At 41.1% G+C, this 19,131-nt stretch overlaps 1 protein-coding gene across 10 annotated transcripts in view; it reads left to right on the top strand.

The window, feature by feature from the left end:
• Window positions 1-19,131, top strand: part of AOPEP (aminopeptidase O (putative)) — a 413,124-nt gene that overhangs the window by 334,768 nt on the left and 59,225 nt on the right. For 4 of the 10 annotated variants that reach the window (XM_069575754.1, XM_069575752.1, XM_069575753.1 and 1 more), the window contains exons 12-13: window positions 1,935-1,997; window positions 2,410-2,484. In XM_069575754.1, coding sequence (XP_069431855.1) covers window positions 1,935-1,997; window positions 2,410-2,484 — 138 coding nt within the window. Of the gene's footprint in view, window positions 1-1,934; window positions 2,112-2,409; window positions 2,485-13,074; window positions 13,786-19,131 lie in introns of those variants that run through there. The other 6 variants (XM_069575749.1, XM_069575750.1, XM_069575748.1 and 3 more) reach the window with 3 other exon arrangements.

The following is a 19,131-nucleotide window of genomic DNA, read 5'->3' as shown; positions in this document are numbered from 1 at the left end:
AAATTGTTGCTAAATCAACCAAGAGGACACTTAAGAAAGGTCCATTTAGGCATGGCACTGTACATCAATATTGAACTGCTGGTATCAGGGTTTTTAGGGACAGTGAATTCCCAAGGAAAAAACTTCTACTGGGTAGATGGAAATGTCCGTAGGTGATAGATTTCTATTGATTATGGAACTGTTTTTAGTAGCATGAACGCTTAAATAGTTCAAAGTTTTATTTCCATTTTAAATTAAGCAGCTCTACAATTACATAATCCACTTTATCATTGGTAATGTTTACCTGCCTATGTACGTGCATTTGAGACTTGCAAGCTATGTTATTTTTATGGATTTCTTTTACAGTACAAACATTGTATGTGATGGTTGTACATCATGTATAAAAAGATTCGATAACACTTTGAAAAATCTTTAGCAAATGAGCATGCATTTCATAGCACTTAGCCAATAATGGTTAATATGTCGATTTAACGCTCTGTAGGCTTTTCTTTTTTTAATTCCGGGGAACACAAACACAAGTCAAGAATCTCCCATTTGAGCAGAACTGTTGTTTGTTTTAGGAAACAGAAATGCATCATCAATGTAATTTTAAGTAGTTCAGTTATGAATATGGGATGAAGGGATAAAATGAAGTTTTCTACTCTGATGTCTCCATTACGTAGCTCCCCTTTGTGTAAAATACTCCATGGCAAAGTTGCTTCTATTTAAAGTAGTGAGTTTGATCTTGGCTTTGATCTAAAGCTTTTGATCTTGAAAGAAGGATGGAGTAGCAATAAAGAGAGAGCAAGAGAGATTTTCTTTAGAGAAATGCGATAAAGTTAAAGGAATGGTCAAGATCAGCAAACGCGAGTGCGACCCGACTCTTCTCCCCAAGCACTCACCGCCCCCACCCCGCCCCCCCCCCCCCCCAGGCTGGCTCAGCTGCTGAGGATGGAAAGAAAGCCTTTTGGAGGGTAGGCGGAAAAAAATGAGGGTATCGTACACTTTTCTAAACCAAGTGGAAACTTTACCCCTATTTTTGAAAAAGTATTGTCCCCTTCTTAAATTCTACTAGTCGCTTTGGCGGGGGAGAGGGGGGGGGCGAAAGCCGGGCGAGAGCACCGCCGGCCGCGCTCAACAAGAGCGCATCAGCTCCCGCGACCCGCGGGCGGAGCTCGGAGTTTGCCTTTCACGCGCTCGCGGCTTCTCCCCCAGGAGGTCACCTGCCTCCTCCCCGAAGTCCGGAGGGGGCACTGAAAAACGTCCACTTAATGGCGTCTAATTCTTTCCCAGGGGAAACTCCATTAGGAAAGTTCCTCTCCCTCCGCGAAGGCCATCTGAACGCTTGGGTTTCTGACTCGCAGAGCGAGTTCAGGCTGGCGGCGGCGGTGAGGGCGCTTCTCCCGCTAAGCCCTTTCTCCGGCCGGCGGGTAGCACTTCTGCTCCCACCGCGGCCGAGAAGCCCTTTCGCGGGTACCCCAGGTCCCGCATGGGTGGGACTGGAAAGGTAAGCGCGCGCGCCGGGGTCGACCAGCGCCAGGGAGGGCGCGGGCCCGCGCGCGGAGAAGAAAGATGTTTGCGAAGAGAACAATAAAATAGCCGGCACGCCGGCGGGGGTGGGGGCGGAGGCGACCTGCGGGGAGGGTGGCGCGGCCGCCTATACCTTTAAGGCAGGCCCCGCCCCCGCCCAGCGCCCGCCCGCCGCCCGCGCCGCCGCCCGGGCCCCGCGCCGCCCGCCGCCCGCCCTGCGCCTTAGGTGTTGCGGGCCTCTAGCGCCCGCCGCTTTCCGCTGGGGCGGCGGGGCGACGGCTCTGAGCGCGGGCTCCGGCGGCCGGCTCTCACCTTCACCTACTGCGGGCGAGGTAGGGGGTCAGCGCGCCGAGTTGGTGGGGCGCGGGGGAGGGAGGCTGGGGCGGCTCCCGGGATAAACTTGACTCTGTCCCCTTCCCCCGCAGCCGCTGCAGAGGGAGCGCCAGGCCCTGGCGGAGTGCGGGCTCGCGCAGCAAGTGAGCGCCGAGGTGAGTGCGGGCGACGCGGTCCACGCGCTCCCCTCCCTGCCTCCCCGGGCCGTGGGTCCCGCGTTGCATCCCTGGCACGGAGCCCGGGATCGGCGGCGGCGGCGCGCGACAACGGTGGGTAAGATGGCCCTCGTCCGGGGGCTCTTGCGCACACCGGTGCGGGGGCGGCCAAGCGGGCTACTGACGGAGGGAGCGGCCGGAGCGAAGGTCACGGCCTCGGCTCGCCGCAGACCCGAGGGCCCGCAGCGTTGAGGCGGCCTCTGGATGCCCTAAAGGTGCCGGTGGCTCCCCCAGGTGAAGCCGAGGAAGGCTGCGTCGTGAGGCCGTCGATCGTTTCTTTTCTCACGCTGAGGGGCGGCCCTGGGGACCTGTTGTCCTATGTTTAAAATGCCCTGTGGTTTTTGAACTTCAGGTCGCGAAATGGGTCCGAGTGAACCGGAGACCCCGAAAACGGAAACGAAAGGACAGAGAAGAAGTGTTTGAGAAGGTAGGGGTCCCCGAAAGAGAGCACTGGATGGAGTTCTTGATCAGTCTCCCCATCTGCCCCCCTCCCCCCAATACTTGGTCACAACAATAGGGTAGCATTTTTTTTTTTTACGTTTTAATTAAATTTGCAGTAAACCTTAGATTTACCTAGGTATAGTTCTATAGAAATACTGATTGATAATCCTATTGATTATCAACGTACTTTGTTCTCAGGAAGTGAAAACGACCCAGGATGCAGATTTCTTTCATGCTCTTTAAATAGAGCATCAGGACAAAAAGCCAGTTCCATTATATTATTACATTAGACCAGTAACGTTTATTATGGTATGTGGTATTATTATGATATAATATCTCTAAAAACCAGGGAGTGTTCTGAATAAATGACCCACAGTATAAGGTTTCTCAGTTTGATCCTGAGAGAGACCACTCACACTCATTAATTTAGACTACAGAGTACTCTCAAAAATGGAGAGAGAAGATGAAAGTAGTGTATTACTTTTGAAACAGTGGAGGGATTTTGTTTACTTAAAGCAAATGAGAAATTTGTTTTTCTGTATTTAGAATTTCAGTATGCTACTTTGCAGAAGTTTGGACTACCTGTTTTCTCCTGAAATTGTATTAAGTTAAAACTTGATTTGTCATTGTAGTAAATATTGTGAAATAAGGTAAGTAGTTTGTTATTTCCTCAGTGCTTTTGTTGAAAACTCTTAAAAATGAATGTTTTTACAAACATTGCAGCAGGTAGGATTTTTGTTGCTTTGGCTTTAATAATTTTACTGTTTTTTGATTCTTGAAAGCACCAAGGGATTAAAATAGCAGTGTGTTGTTTTTCTGCTGCTTAGAATGTATGATGAATCATTTCTGACTCTGAAGCCAAATTCTTGCTGATAGCATTGCTGCCAACTTCTGTGATGTGTTGCCTTAGTATGGGCATTGCAGCGTCCGAGAATGTGCATAAAGCACATCATAATGGAGGTGATACCAAAGTTTCAGAGTGCATTTAAGGATACCGAGGGCAGCTTCTGAGAGAATTACAAAAAGAACTGGCCTAGGAGTTTGGTCATTTGTAAGGAGACATTCAGTGTGTGAAAAGCCCTTCCCTTTTTAAACAAAGAGTCGTACATGTCACTTCAGTTAAACAATAATAGAAAAAGTGGTCATTTTGAACTGGCTTGAGTTTTCTGGCTGTACCTTAGCATGCTATGGTAGGTTGTGTTGGTTTAACTTTTCATGGTCTAGGTGTTTTTAAAAATGTTTGTGAGGTGATGGATGAATGAGATCATAAAATGTCCAAAGAAGGAAAAAGAATTACAAATTGGCTCGTTTAGTGGTTAAAAAAATATTTTTTAGCTATTATTTTTGTAAACCCAAAGTAAGATTATCCAAGCACACAGTGTTTCATGCATAAAAGAAGGGGTAACCCTTTGTGGATTACCAGGTAATCACTACCAGAATCTGAATTTGAAGTAACCATATATGTGACACCCACTGTGTTACCCATCTGTGACCTGACCACCGCCCTCTGAGAATGAGGCTAGGGACTGAGGAGTTTGCCTTCCAAGAACACTGGAGTTCTTCACTGAGCATTTCTCCTTGAGAGAGGCTATTGTGTTGGAGCTTATGGGGATAACGTGCTTCTGACTTTTCTTAGAAATTGTGGGCAGTAGTTTTGAGGAGGACATGAAAATGAAGTGGGTTGAGACTGTCATGCCGAGCTTCCTTTCAGGGAATGAAGCTTAAAGCTGACTAGCTTTGAGGGTGGAGGTGGGGGGAGGGGGGCAAGAAGGGGGATGGTTTAAGAATTGTCCAAGAGAGTATTAATTATCAATGTCTCCAGTTTTTCCTTCTGGTTCTGCACAGCAGCTCAGCCCTTTGCCCACTGTTTTGCTTCTGCTCTGTCTTAGAGTTTGGAGCTCACTGAGGCAAAGCATGTGATATTTTCAAGGACAGGGAGAAAGGGGGTGCGATTAGCCACCAAGGGCGTTAGAACAAGTTCTGAAAGACACAGAAGCTGTACAGCAGCTGGTAGCCGAGGTGTGTCCTCTGATTGCCTGAGTGTCTATTCCAAAATATGGATCAAATTCTGTGGTATTGAATATTCAAACCTAGGTCTTATGTTAACCTTTTGCTGGGATTTGAACCTGTTATTCATTGGAATCTAGGTTGTTAATTTAACATGGAGATGAGCTACGTTTTTTTTAAATGTTCACCGTGCCACAGGTAGAAGCATATTCGTCAATTTTTCTTTTTTCATGCGTTTACTGTTTTCCTATAACTTAGAATTTTTCTCCTTTTATTTATTTTATGTAACTGTAAAGTAAGAAAGTTTAGTTGTTTCTGTAGGTTGGACATTTAAAATCTAGCTGTTGCTTTTATTTGCCTACTTTGTCTTGGCCCCTTTCTCTCCCTCATGCTGCCCTTTCCTCCATCCCCTAGGTCTCTATTTGCATCTTCAGGCCTCAGGCAGGATTCAGCCCCAGGCAAGAACTGGGGGATGACTGGTCTGTATTTAACTATGCTAGGTCATAGCATTTTTCCTCTGATTTTTAGTGACTGGGGGAAAGCCATCTTCTGACCTGCCTGAGGAAGGAAAACAAAAAGCAGTGGTGCAAGGCCAGGGTCTTAAAAATGGGCATTTGGTTGGAGTTAAACATTAAAGAATGTAATTTTATAGGAATAATTATTTTCCCTCCTTAAAATCTTGAAAGTGCTAAGTGGTGGGCATAACCTGGTATAGCTTGAAATACTAGTTGAGGTTTTCAGTGAACTTAGAAGGAGAAGCAAAACAAACTTGTCCTGTGCCCAACTGTGGGTTAAAATAACGAATAAGGAAATAAAGTAAGCTGATTGAGCGAGAGGTACCCCTGCAAAAGTGCTTTCAGATGCTCTCCTGGCTGGCCCTGCCGTGTCTCCTCGATCCTACCCACCCACCAGGTAGCTCTGCTGTCTTTCTGTGCCACCTAACAGGTTTTCACTTCTTGTCTTTCTGAAGATGAGGCTTTTTTTTGGTCTGCATTTTCTGCTATGTTCTCTGACATTTGTTTCCATTTTATTTTATCTTTAGGTTTTAGCTCTCTTTTCCACTGGTGTCACTTAATTTCTTTACTTTTTTTGTTTGTTTATTTGTTTTCCTAATTTTCAGTTTAAAAACTCACCTCTCTTTTGCTTTTAGTCTCAGGTGTTTTTCTCCTTACCTCCTGATATTCTTCCTTTTTCACTATTTCGAGTTCCTTTTATTTAGTTTGAATAATTTATGCAACAGAAAGGCGAGGGGACGTGAACAACTATACAAAGAACAATTAGGATGAATGGATAAGCCTGCTCTGCAAAGGACTGGTTAAACAATGGTGATACCAACAGTGAATTGTACAGTGTATTGTACAGTGTATATTTTTAAAAATAATGTTAATAGATTTTACTAAGTGACTATTGGTTTTGAAAGAACACACATTTTTTCCTGCTTTTATCTTTAACTGATTCAAAGATAAATGCCAATTATCCATTGTATTCAAAGATTAAGGAGTAATATAACATTCTTATAAATATATATGTGTAAAATAATACAATGTTTTTGATACTTCTTTTATCAGTATTTCAGGGATTAGGATATACTGTAGAATAATAATTTATGAAATCATATATTTGAAGAAAATACCTGAATGGTGTTAATGATTTATTTTTTAAGAGAAGGAAAATTCCAGTTTTCATATTTGAAGGAAGCATGCTTCCTACTTTATGCACATCTGATAACAGAGAGAACAAATTTTAAGATACTCATTTCTGGTTATGATGTCAGAAGTATTCACCGGCATACTTTCAAAACATTGGAAATTCGACAATACTAAGCTTTGCTGTTATTATTAACAAGCACTCTTTCCTGTGAGTTTGTTTCCAAGTAAGAGCCTTGGTGAGGGTGAGATTGGTCTCTGTTATGAGTAGTTAGAAGAAACACTAGGTACAAATGGTTTCCAACAAAAGCACCCTGTAAGGTTACCTTAATTATTCTTTGCTGCTAGAACCTGAAAAATAATACCCTTGAGCATAAAATTGTTTAAATTTTAGTGAAATTTTTCCTTGAAATATCGAGTGAAACATGAAAGTCTAGGAAGGTGGTTGTGAAAATGGATTTATGATATTCAGTGGCCATTTTAGTAGGAGCCAAAATGATAAATTCGATTTTCTGAGTCTTTCAGGGAAAAATACTGGACCTGTTTTGTTTGTGATACTAAATTCTGGACCATTTTCACTCTGCTTTTGTTGCACTTGTTCTTTCCACACGCTTGATTCTGAAGTCCTTGATAGACTTGATAATAATTCACAGAACATTTTTTAAATCCAACTTGATTTAGGCATTTTGCCACTTTTATTGGTCCTTTTAAAATTTTACACATTCTAGGAGAATGTTTTTATTACAATTCTGATACTGAAATATTCAACATGATAAAGGTAGGTACAAATTTTAAACTAATAAAATCCTTTACTGCTGTTTGTCTTTTGTGACCAAGATCTGTTTTCTATTTGGTTTATGATTTCTGGAAAACAGTATTTAAGACTAATAAAAATTATCTGGTTCTTTCTTGGATCTGTAACAGCAGATGGCAACTGTGTTAGGCTTGACTCTGGAGCTCTTAGGATACAGAGCTTGGCAGAATGGTGCCAGATGAATTTAGGGAGTGCTGAACTGAAGGGTCTTCTTTTCTTTATAGGAACTACTCAGATTTAGCAAAATGGTAGGTGCGGCAGCCAGTCTTATGTAATTGAGGCAGTCTTCGTGCTGAGTGGTTTCCCAGACATTGGTGCCCTTTCCTTTTTTCAAAAATGCTCTTGCCCTGTGAGAATTCATAACCAGTCTACATATATATAGCTGTAATCTCTTACAATAGCTTCATTGATACTTGATCTCGTAGAAAAGCTTTATGGATTCGAATGAGTCACAGCTCTGGAGGCACCAGCCGCCCTCCCTCACACCCTCCCTATCAGTGAGTGCCTTTGTGTCCTGCGTTGTTCTGATTGTGCCTTTGGATGACAGCTTACTTGAGTGATGGGGGGAGGCAGAATAATTTATTAAAAATAATTACAAAGAAACCAAACAAAAGGGTAATTACGACGCTGTGAATATGCAATTTGTTATATTGCTGAAATATTTCAAACTCAGTCTTTTTTGTGGGTCTCCCTTTTTTCTCTGTAAATCCCTAGAAATCCCTACATAGTTTACAAAATTTTCTGTACCTAGGTCTCAGATGAGACCTAGTTTCACAGGATCTTAGTTGTTTTTCTTTTTACCCCTTGGCTGGATCAAGATAGAATTGCCGATAGAATGTGTTTTTGATAGCCTCACGAAGGAATTCTGACTTGTATAATTTTGTATCATTACATTTTCATCTGTTTCATAGATTTTTTTTTTAATACTCTGCAGTTCTTAAAAAAAAAAAGTGAGAATTCCGAGTGTACTGAAATTCCTTCTCATTTTCAGCTGACATGATAGGAAAAATTTAAAGTATTGTTATCCATTTACCCTCGCGCACTTATTCACATATTTTAAAAAGAACCTTTGAATGGAACTATTAATATAATAATAGCTGACACTTGTCATGTGTCAAGCACTCTTTTAAGTGCTTTACATGTATCAGCTCATGTAAATGTACCATTAAAGTAGTGTCACAAAATAGCAACATGATATGAGGACATTATAGACTGTGTCAAGCACTTTATGAAGGTAGATGAATTATAAACAAGTTGAATAATTGCTGTAGAAGAGAATGCTTTGGGCAAGATTTTAAAATTGTTTTTAACCCAGGCTATTGACAGTCCTAGACCACCAACATTTAAAGCATACGTTTCAAAGTTAAGAAAATCTCAACCAGCATGTATTTTGAAAACACTTGAAAGTGTGCAGATAATTACACTGGTGTTGATTTTAGCAGATTCGATGCCAGCAGCCATCAACTCTTACATGCCGTGAGAGATGAAAGCCATTTTAATATAAAACATAAGAGTTTGGGTAGAAAAGGAAGGCGGGCAGGGAAAAATTTTGTGACTCTTAGTTTTATAGGAAGCATTAGTTACATTCCTGTGACAGAATGCTTTACTTGGCAATCATTCCTCATATTAGGCATTTTAGTGAACTGCTGTTTGTGCCTGGTATCATATGGCCCTAATAAGATGCATTATTTTAGTAGCACCTACTGGTGTCAGTGTAGTTTAAGGCCTGTCATTGTCTCCATTAATCTTCTGTTTTAGGAGGTCGACACTAGCATGTCTTTAAGTCTAGCCAACATATATTTCATTTATATTTTTGGGTCTCTACAGAAAGGAAAAATGACACTCAAGCATTGTGTTTTCAGTGCTTAGAAAAGGACCTAATTATATACACCCTCGGCAGATATTTGTTGAATCAACTAGATGCATGAATCTCACTAATGGTACTTTTATATGAAGTCTTACCTGGCTTCTGCATTAAGAAATTTTAATGACAGAGTTTTTCACTAAAGCGCATTTGGTAGAGCTTTACTATCAGTCGTGGGTCATCTTTTTCATCTTTTCCATAAAAAGCTCAAAGCCAGGAAGACTGACTGACTCCAGCTCTGCTTCCTACTTGTGTGCTCCGTAAGTCTGTCGCTTGAGTTTTGCTTTTATCTGAAAATCTTTGTATTTTGGCCAGGTAAGCCAATTTGTATTAATTATAAAATTAATATGTTCCGTTTCATGATACATTTTTTTCTTTTGTCCTTTTTTTGGTATTTAGGAAGGCTTGTGTTTTTGTTCTAATGGTTACTTTCGCATGATAACACATTTTTGCCTCTTGTTCACTTTTGTTTGCTCATGTGTATTGATTTTTTTGCAATATTTAATATCTAAAATTAGATATTAACCTTTTCTCACCTCTCTCCTCTTTGTCTTCCATCCTGTGACTTGAAGTGTTTTATCTTTCAATTTCCAGATAAATACCTGTAACAGTCAACAAACTAATGTATTTTTCATATAATTTTCCCATCCCCTTTATCCTTTATGATAGCTGTACTATACCTACAATGTCAGAGCATGTAGCCATTACATATTATTACTGTATCCTTTATAAAATCACTTAGCTTTAATTCTGCAAGTAAGTCTATATTTAATGCTCATCATCTACCCTTATATTGATCTTTAGTCTTTTGGTGTTTTGAAGCTAGTTCTGTAGTGGATTTCTCAGGAAGAGCTTGAGGCAGCAGTATTTCCTGAGCTCTTGTATGTTTATAAGTTATACGCTTTGTACATGAAGGTCAGTTCAACTAAACATAAAATCCTTGGCTCATATTTTCTTTAAGTATCTTGAATATGTCCCTCCATTGTCTTGCATAAAGTCTGACACTAGCGTCATTTCTTTTCATCAGAGTGACCTGCTTTTTCTCCTGGATGCCTAGATATTTTTTTTAATTCCAAAAATTTTTGTTTAATATATCTCACTGTGGGTCCATTTTCCCAACTGTCACTCGCTTTTGAGCTTTACTTTCTTGATCTGTAAGATGAGAATAATGACAACTGTTTTTGCTTGCTCAGAGAGTAGATTTGAAGACTAAATAAGCTACTGGATGTAAAGTGCTTTAAATTTATTTTACTCCTTACTGTTTAAAGCCCCTTGTCAGGAACTTTAAAATTTTACAGTATTTCATATTATAGTCAGTTGGATTTCAGTTGGCTTTATATTTGTGAGAAATCTAAGTGGATACTCCAAAGTATACTTTGTGTACATGGCAATAAATGAGCTCACTCTGATCCACTAGGGCAGAACCACTGGCCTAAAAGCACTGTTACTTTTTGCGAACACCTCTTTTGAAATTCCATCTCCTTCGTAATCCTTTCATATGTTAGTTTCCCACAAAAAACTCTGGATTTAACTTTTAATGAATTAATTTTTAATGAATTTTTAATTTTTCATTTATATGTGCATAAAACAACACAGAGGGGAAAAAGGACTATTCTTCAGAGAGCTGAAACCCTTAAATGAATCTAATCAGTCAGCATATTTTCTCAGATTTGTTGTATATAAGGCCTTGTATAAGACGCTGCTGGAAAATACCAAGGAAATAGGAGATGTCATTTCTGGCCATGGGAGATAAAACACACGACATATCAAAGATCACTTACAAAATAGCATGTGATAAATCCAAACCAGTGTAGCACAAACCAAGGACGTGAGTATGTATATGTTGCATTTTACCTGAGGCTACCCTGGACTAAGGGTTTCCATTCCTGGGCCTTGTTTTGATAAAGCAACCCTTTACACATGCAGGCTGGAAGTTATGGTGGGAAATTGGATAATTGAATTAACTGAATCCATTTTAATGCTTTTACCTGATTTGTAAGCACAGATAGGGGTTTGATTGACATACATGTAAATAGTGTTAGTGTCTTTATTTGAATATGTGATTTTAAAAAATAAATGCATCCATGTTCTAGAAGTAAGGCTGGAACCCATCATAGAAATTCTGCTGACACTTATGAATCAGAATGATTTGGAAACTCAAGGCTAGAAATGTAATACTGTCTCTGATTCTGTGTAATGCATTCCTTATTAAATTCTATATTTACTTAAACAGTTTATTTACTAACTAACTTCACTGCATATCCACAACATGCAAAACCCTTAGTAAGGAGTAGGGAGCACAGAGGAATGGGAAACAGTCCTCAGAGACTTTACTGTTAAGATGTAAAAAACTGGAAAGAAAGCAGAACTGAATCAACCTCATTTCAGAGGTAACATCAGGTATATATACAGAGTGGTTTGGATCTCACAAGGAAAGGAAGTTGTATCACCTTGGGTTATTTGCATTATCCACAAGCCTTGTCCAGGCTCGTGAAGCGATACAGTTGGTTCCAGTTCATTCAGCTCTTGATGCACTGTAGAGTTGAAGATGTCATAATTTCTGTTCCCAAAATTCAGGTTGTTTTCATGAGAACCTACTGAAACTGTGAAGTTGGTCAAGTTGACCCTTGAACAACTTGGAGGGTAATCCAGGAAAAACTTACAGTGAGTCCCCATATCCGAGGTTCCTCCACACCCCTGGATTCAGCTACTTATGGGTCATGTAGTCCGTAGTATTCACTAATGAAATATATCCACATGTAAGTGGACCACATGCAGTTGAAGCTCATGTTCAAGGGGAAGCTGTGCTTCTCTTACGCTTGCTAATGTCAAGTCAAAGCGCTGCAGCAAACTTAGGCTGCCTCTGAACTTGAGGATGTAAGTTTTTCATTCTTTAACTTGTGTCTTTCAGTTTTGGATTTTTTTCCTTCCTGTGTGGTTTCAAGGTGAAATGAGAATATTACAGGTGGGGACTTGGAGAGGTCTTCAGAGTTTCCCCCTCTTGTTGGTTTTTGGATGTTGTGTTATTTTACCCAGAAAGTATCCTATGTGTTTTCAGCACTGCAGATGACTTTTTTTTTTTTAACAGTATTTGTAAAGACAGTTATATACTCCTTTTATTTATTTACTTTTCCCCTTTTATTTTTTGATGATGAAAACAAATAAACTTGTCAGGTGGGCCGCAAAAATGGCATGAAGTATATATCCAAATCATTGATCGTTTTATGTATCCTATAAATTAAACAAGCATTGGTTTTTTGGAGTATTAAAATCTAAATCATACATCTGTGAAGATTTTGTGTATATGAAAGCAATTAAACTGTTGTCCTAATTAATGCCAATGAAACTATGTAAAATGGGGAAAATGGTCTCAGAAGATAGGTCTTGATTTTTCTGACATATTCAGTGAAAAGGCAACAGCAGTCATTTTATGTGGTTTCATGTATAACTGAAAGTAGTAAGGCTCATTCTGTTAATTTTCTGGGGCAGTTTTTGTTTGGTGTCCAAGAAAAAATTCGTGATATTCATGAATAGCATGAGATGTTCAAGTAGAACAACAGAAAGAATCCAGAAGAGAAACAGAACCTACTGTTGGACTATGTTCATATACGGATTGCTTTCTGATGTTTTTTCTTTAACTGTCACACATATAAGCTTTAGCTTTAAGTGTCGAAAGATGCACTTTTATGTTTATTCTTGACATTAAAGGTAAAAGATGCTGAGTGCTCTCATAGACAACAGAAGATGGCGATTCTGATTCTCTCTCTCAACAACTTTATTGAATTATATGTTGTATATATTTTATATGCCAGGAAACTTACTCATATGCACTGGTACAGCCCCCACTACCTTAAGTTTTAGAACGGGTTTCTGTCACCAAAAAGTTCCCCTGTGTCCATTCATGGTCAGTCGCTATTGGTAACCCTGTGCAGCTACAAGTCTGCTTTCTGTCTTTATGCCTTTGCCTTTTCTAAAAATGTGATATAAATGGAATCATGTGCACTTGAGTCTTTTGGATCTGGCTTCTTTTATTTATCATAATGTCTTGAGGACCAGTGTTGGTCCTCAGGAGCCAGTTTCTCTGCCTGCTCATCAGCACTTGATATCATCAGATTTCTTTTTTTTTATGTTAGCCATTCTTATGGGTGTTAAGCCATGTTTTTTAATATGTTAAGGCTTTTGTTTCTTGTGAGGATCTGTAAGTGTCCAAATAATCCTAATAAGGTTTTGTCCTCCATTTTGCAGATCCGAAGGCGGTAGTGCATTCACTGGAAACTCTGAGTGTCTCACCCAGGATCCCCAAATGAGTCACTGAGCCCAGAGTCCTCGTGCGTCAGTTGTAGTGACCTACTTTTGTTCCCACTCCGTCTCCCTGTGACTCTGGTCCTCTTTGTCCGCGTAGGCTCGTTAGCTGTTGCTTTCTTTTGATTCTTGTAGAATAATCCATTCTTATGTCTCTGGGATTTTGACTGATAAAATCCAGTTGTTCTCTGCAGAGGGGTGCAGGTGTCTTGGAGAGGTAACTCTCCTCCCTGCCGTGTGCAGACCTTGGGTGGCCTCAGACCTTGAGTGGCTCGGGTCTGGCTCCCACGGTGGCCCCCTTTGACTGCACCACCACCTCGCATCCTGTCAGAGGGAGATAGGTGTCTTGCCAGAGTCTTTTGGGAGTTAAGTGAGGTGTCTTATCTAAAACAGCTGGCATTTACTAAGTACTTAGTATGTTTTAGAGCACCTCTTCAAATAAGATGGTGAAAGACTGACTACCTAATGGTATGTGGATAGACACCATTCATTTGGGTTTTTTCCCTACTCCACAATAATGAGACAGGAAAACATTCTGAAATTTATTTACAGACCCAAAAAAAAAAAAAAAAGCCATACACCCCTAAACAGCCTTGATTTCTTCCTTTAATTGTTCTTCGGTTTGCAGCAAATAAAGGCATAATAGGCATACAAGTCTGTTACATTTTGTCTTTATCTTTTGACTTTCTTCAAGAAGACCAATCCTGTTTCTCAGCACTCATCTACTGTTTGATTTGCATCTCTCCAGATTGTCCACTATAGTGGAATAAATTGTCATTGTTCTTGTTCCAAACAGGAAGCTCTCAAAGTGCTCTCAGGCTGTTGATAAGATTTCTATTCTAGCAAAAGCTCCGTTTTAAATGAGTCTGTAATCATTTTTTGTGCTCAAGTCATCGCTTTTGTTTATTCTCCTCAAACTGTTTTGATTTGACCTTCCTTTGAAGGCTGGTGGAGCTTATACAAATACCAGCCAATGAATGACACTTGGTATTCGGCCCACCTCCTCCTCTGTTGTCATTTGCAGTCATTTCTGGTCTAAGGAGAGAACTGTTACCTTTCACTAGGCAGGGTTGCAGTGTTTATTTCATGACAGAAAGTGAATTTTAGTACAGGTGGTTGTCTTGAAATATTCTCTAAAATGGTTCTTGGTCATGTTGAGTTTCTAACATAGTTTAGAACATTGGTTTTGTCACTGGAAATCTCATCTTTGTGTGGTATCAGGAAGAACTAAGAAGTTGAGGTAACTTCAGAAACTGAAATTACCACCAACAAGGAGCTGTCTTAAATAACTGGAAAAATTATAAATCGAGCACCTGGAGGAATGCGCTAGTGACTATAACGTTATGAAAGCTACTTGAAGTCCTTGACACTTGAGTGTGCCAGGCCGCAAGAGTGCATGGAGGTTGGGAGAGCATCCGGTGGAGAGCTCGACAGCTCACGCTTCACTTCAGCACTTTATGTGCGATGTGGTACAGGACTGGAATAGTTAGGCTGGGGGAGGGCCTTTGGGCCTCTCTAACTCCAACCCTTGTTTTCCACGTGAGAACTTGGAGGTCCGCAGTACTGACCTGGGACCAGCCCCAGCTCTGACAGCTCCTGAAGTGGGATTGTGGAGAGGGGGAGCAGCTTTGGGTTCTGGCCGAGGAGAAACTTGCACAGCTGATTTCTTGTGTCATGAAGCAGGGATACCTGAGCACGGTGGAAAGGACGCCATGGGAGATTATGGCTGCCCCTCCAAGGCCACTCCCTGTGGCCTGGAAACTTGTCCAGAGTGGGGTCTTTGCATGGAGCACCCTCGAGTGCTGGCTTGCCTAGGTGTGGACTGGGTCCGATTTTGAAAGCTCAGGCCTTCCAAAGAGTAGGCAAGACTCTGGTGAGACAGGTGTCTGCAAGGGTTGGTGTGAAATTTTGCTTTTCATATTAAGTTAGTAAACTTTACAAGGTATAGATCATTTGAGGTTTTTGTGATATTTGCCATGGACCAAGCAACTATGACATGAAAATCACAGTTTTTGCTGTGTGTTATTAAACAACAAATTAAATATATTATTGCTGTTTTTAATCCAACACAGTGTGGCCCAATAAGAAGGCATTATATTTTGGAAGGCAGTAAAGTTACTCTCACAAATGCCTTTTCTTCAGCCTGTGCACATATTTTTTAATGTATACATTATAATTTTTTTCTAAATGCAAGACTGCTTTCCATGTTTAAGTATATTCATCCCTTGATGCTTAACAGATTTAAAGTGAAGTTTTTCTGTAGTTTTCTGACTTGGCTATTTGCCTATGGGCCAGATGACACCAGTTCTACCCCCAAAACAGTAGTATCAATAAATGCTGAACTTGGGTTATGGAAAGTTTAGCTCCCCAGAACTCTCTACTATTGGCAGGACAAAGGGAATGGGAATATTATGGTTTAGGGAAGGAACTGGCTGTGTGTTCTCTGCAACACAACTGGCAGGTAGTTTCCCAGATGGACAGGTGAACAGAAAAGGCAGGTACTGAGCCGTTTGTTCCATTTGTGTTGAAGGCGCCCTTCCCATGAAAGGTGCTGGAGAGAATGCGCTGGTTGATACTCCTGTATTGCTAACACCTGGTGTACTTTGAGTCTTTATTAAACGTTAAGTCACTGGCATGGTTAACAGTAGCATTACCTAATCTTAGAGCACTGGGTTATCGTAAGACAGATCTAAATGACGCTGAACTATCTTCCGACAGAGGGTCACTGATGTACTACTGTGCATGTATGGCTTGGGTGCCTGTGCGTGCGAACACACACAGTTTACCCATTTCACTGGCCTTTGACCTCTGAGCAGGGGAGGTTTGGGCCGAACCTGATCTGTGGCCACTATCTCCCGTCTTGGAGGAAGGCTGCAGCCGCTATTTCCAGAGCTGGCGCTGTTTGCGTCTGCGTCTGACTCTGACTCATGCTTCCCTGGAACTGCCCTGTGCATAATGCAGAGTCATTGTCATTGTGAGCTGTCCTCGGGAGAGGCTCAGTGGAGAAAGCGAAGGTGGAGCAAACCTGTCTCCAGAACAGAAGGTGAAACATACTTTTCTGCTTAGTTTTGCTCAACTTCACATTGGGTTTTTGGGGACCTGCTGTAATCCAGTGGAGTTCCAGATAAAAGGAGAGAGGAAATCTGACTTGTTGCTGTGAGACTCCTTGCTCTGGTGTTCAGATTCTTGACTAGGAGGAGAAGTGAGTAAAACACCAGAAGTGCTTGTTATAGTTTATGAACACGTATTCATAGTTTCTCGGTTTTTAATTTTTTTATATCAGACCTGTTTTGCAATCATACACTGTTACAGAGAAGAGAGAGGGCTGTGTTATAAATATATGTGACCTTCAGTATTCTTGTTACTTGTCTTTAATCTTCCAATAATCTTGGAGGGTGAGACACATTATTTAAATGAAGGTTAAAAAGAAAGGTGTATTTCTGTGGTACTCGTGGTGGGAATTTTTCTGTGAAAAACTGTTAACGGCATATTTAAAAGTAACTTCCTTTTTTAAAAAGACAACTCATTATAGTAAATCTTAATATCAGAAATAATTCAAAATTAAAATAAGTAAACAATAAAATACTGTTTTGACAATAGTTCAGTTTTAACAATAGCTCAGTAGAGAAGAGTTCAGTTGTCAAGAACATTTACTTCCCAGGCAGTTTCCCGACTCTAGTTTTCTTGGCAAGAGAAATGTTAATCTGTTGTGAACAGACACTTTTTTTCTTCTTTTCCCGGAACATGTGTGGTTTCCATTAACTTCTCTCTCCACAGAACTTTGGAGATGGCCGCAGCTAATGCCTTGTGGGTCATCTGCACTCTTAGAAGTAAATTGAAATCGTAAAGTACATTTCCTCCCCACTAGAGTCCTTCATGGTATTGAAATGCCATATTCACCTCTTACTAGCTTTTTTATCTTGAATAAACTAGCCCGTGTAAGCCTCAGTTTCCTCATCTGTAAAATAGTTACCGCAAAGCACTTACTAAAGAGCTGGCACTGTGTCGCTGCTCACCAGCAGTAGTTATTAATGTTATTGATGATGGTCTTTTTCAGGGCATAAAGGGCTTTTTCTTACCAGGGCATAAAGTCATTTGTTGGTGGTGTATTAATGAGAACAGAAGGAACCCTGAGAACCAGTAAGCTAGACCAAGGAATGTAATCATGGGAGAATGGCCATAAGGGTGTGAGTTTTGAACATTAGGCTGGTGTCTGTAGGACCAGCTGAAGTGTCCCCAGAGTTAAGACCAAGGAGGCAGCCTCATCACTGCCTTGACAGGTCCCAGTCATGCCTCGAGGTGCACCTGTCTCCCAAGCTGACACAGGAATCTGCTTTCTGGGGCCACTGCCTCGGGAACGCTGCCTCGCATTTTGTCGGAAGTTTCCACTGGGATCCTCCAAAGAGAATTTTAGCTGATGTCATCAGAGCTGTGTTATTGATTTGGCTTCAGGTCTTAATTAAAGTGATCTTAATTTGCAAAAAGTGTGGCCATCAAGAAATACAGTGCTTGTTGGTGTACTGAGCATCCAAGAAGCTTTTGAAAACAAGTGTTGAGATAACCCCATACACATATCCTATAGCTACAGAAGTCTCAGTTTGCAGTAATATGATTCTTATGTCGAGCTGACTCGGAGTAGTATGTTTCCCCAGGTACTGACTTACTAATAGAAACCCACCCAGACGCAGAAGAAATGGGCCCAGTGTTTGTCTCAACTATGAGTAGTGGGTTGTGCCTGATTTTAAGAAGGCTTCTCAGAATGTCCTTGCTCATGTAAACCCAGGATCAATATTTTGGGGGAAGAAATCTTTAGAGATAAGCCGTAACAGTACTTGATAATCAGATCTCATTTTCAAGTAGTTAAAAGGGTCATTGGACAAAACTCTATGGACTTACTTTGGCTTTTTAATTGTTAACGATTTAAACTCCACATGCCCTCTAAATTATGAGCATGCTTAAAATTTTTTATGGGAAGGAAAGTACTTTTTTTTTTAATGTAGGGTAATTTTCATGTCAGGTGTTATACTAGCCAGCTTGCTCCATCAGATTATGAAGGTTGCCACTTTCATTCACCTAATCCCTCCTTTTCCCTTGTGAAGTGTATTTTAAATAGAGATTAAGGAATGAGGAGAGAAAGTGGGATGGGACGAGGGGAATGAGTCATGAGAATACACTGCTGGTCATTTTTGTTAGTCCTTGGCATTCTTGGAATATTCTTACCTCTGTTGACAGAGAGCAGTCAGGGTGCAGTTCAGCTGCAGGCTCAGAAGTGGTCAGGGTGGTATGGGCCCCTCAGGAGGCCACTGGAACATTCTCCCCATTTCCTCCCAGGCAGAGCAGTGAGAGCCACTGGAGGGATTTCACAGGCCAAGGGGGCACCTCTCAGCTGAGAGCCACAGCAGTGTGAGGTGGTGTTTTTCTGTACTCCAAGCCCAAGCACCGGGTCTGCCAGTAGGTCTGTTGATCACTGTGTCTCTGAGCAGAGGGAGAACAGTTTTATTGCTTTCTTCCCAGAGTAGAGGAAATGCTTAAGAGCAGTGGGAGAGCAAGGGACAAATATAGTATTTCCCTTTTCCTGCCTGAATATTCTTTTCCACATTTCATTTTCATAAGATCCTATCCACTTCAACTAAAAATAATTCCACACCGTTTGTATCAGATTGGCCCTCTTAACCATTTATGTTTTGTTTTTTTTTTTTCTCTCCCCTATTCAGAAACTTTTATACAGGGATATATATGATGGTCCTAAAATGCATGTCTTCCGGACATGGTGCATGCTCTGAAGCTGCCAGCTGGGACCTTCTGTGAGTAGATGGCAGGGGCAGTCTTGTTGGCCTGGCTGTGGGTGGTCAGGAAACTCCAGAGACTCTGATTAGCTTATCCTCACACTTATTTCTTTCATGACCCTTTTTCCAGCAGGGGCTGTTCCGTACGCTTGTCACCCTGACCCTTGCAACCTTGCGTCTATGAGCCGCGTCAGCCCATGGCACTGAGACTTAG

The sequence above is a fragment of the Ovis canadensis genome, chromosome 2, assembly GCF_042477335.2.
Source record: "Ovis canadensis isolate MfBH-ARS-UI-01 breed Bighorn chromosome 2, ARS-UI_OviCan_v2, whole genome shotgun sequence".
Taxonomy (NCBI): domain Eukaryota; kingdom Metazoa; phylum Chordata; class Mammalia; order Artiodactyla; family Bovidae; genus Ovis; species Ovis canadensis.
This window is presented reverse-complemented; position numbering and strand designations above follow the sequence as displayed.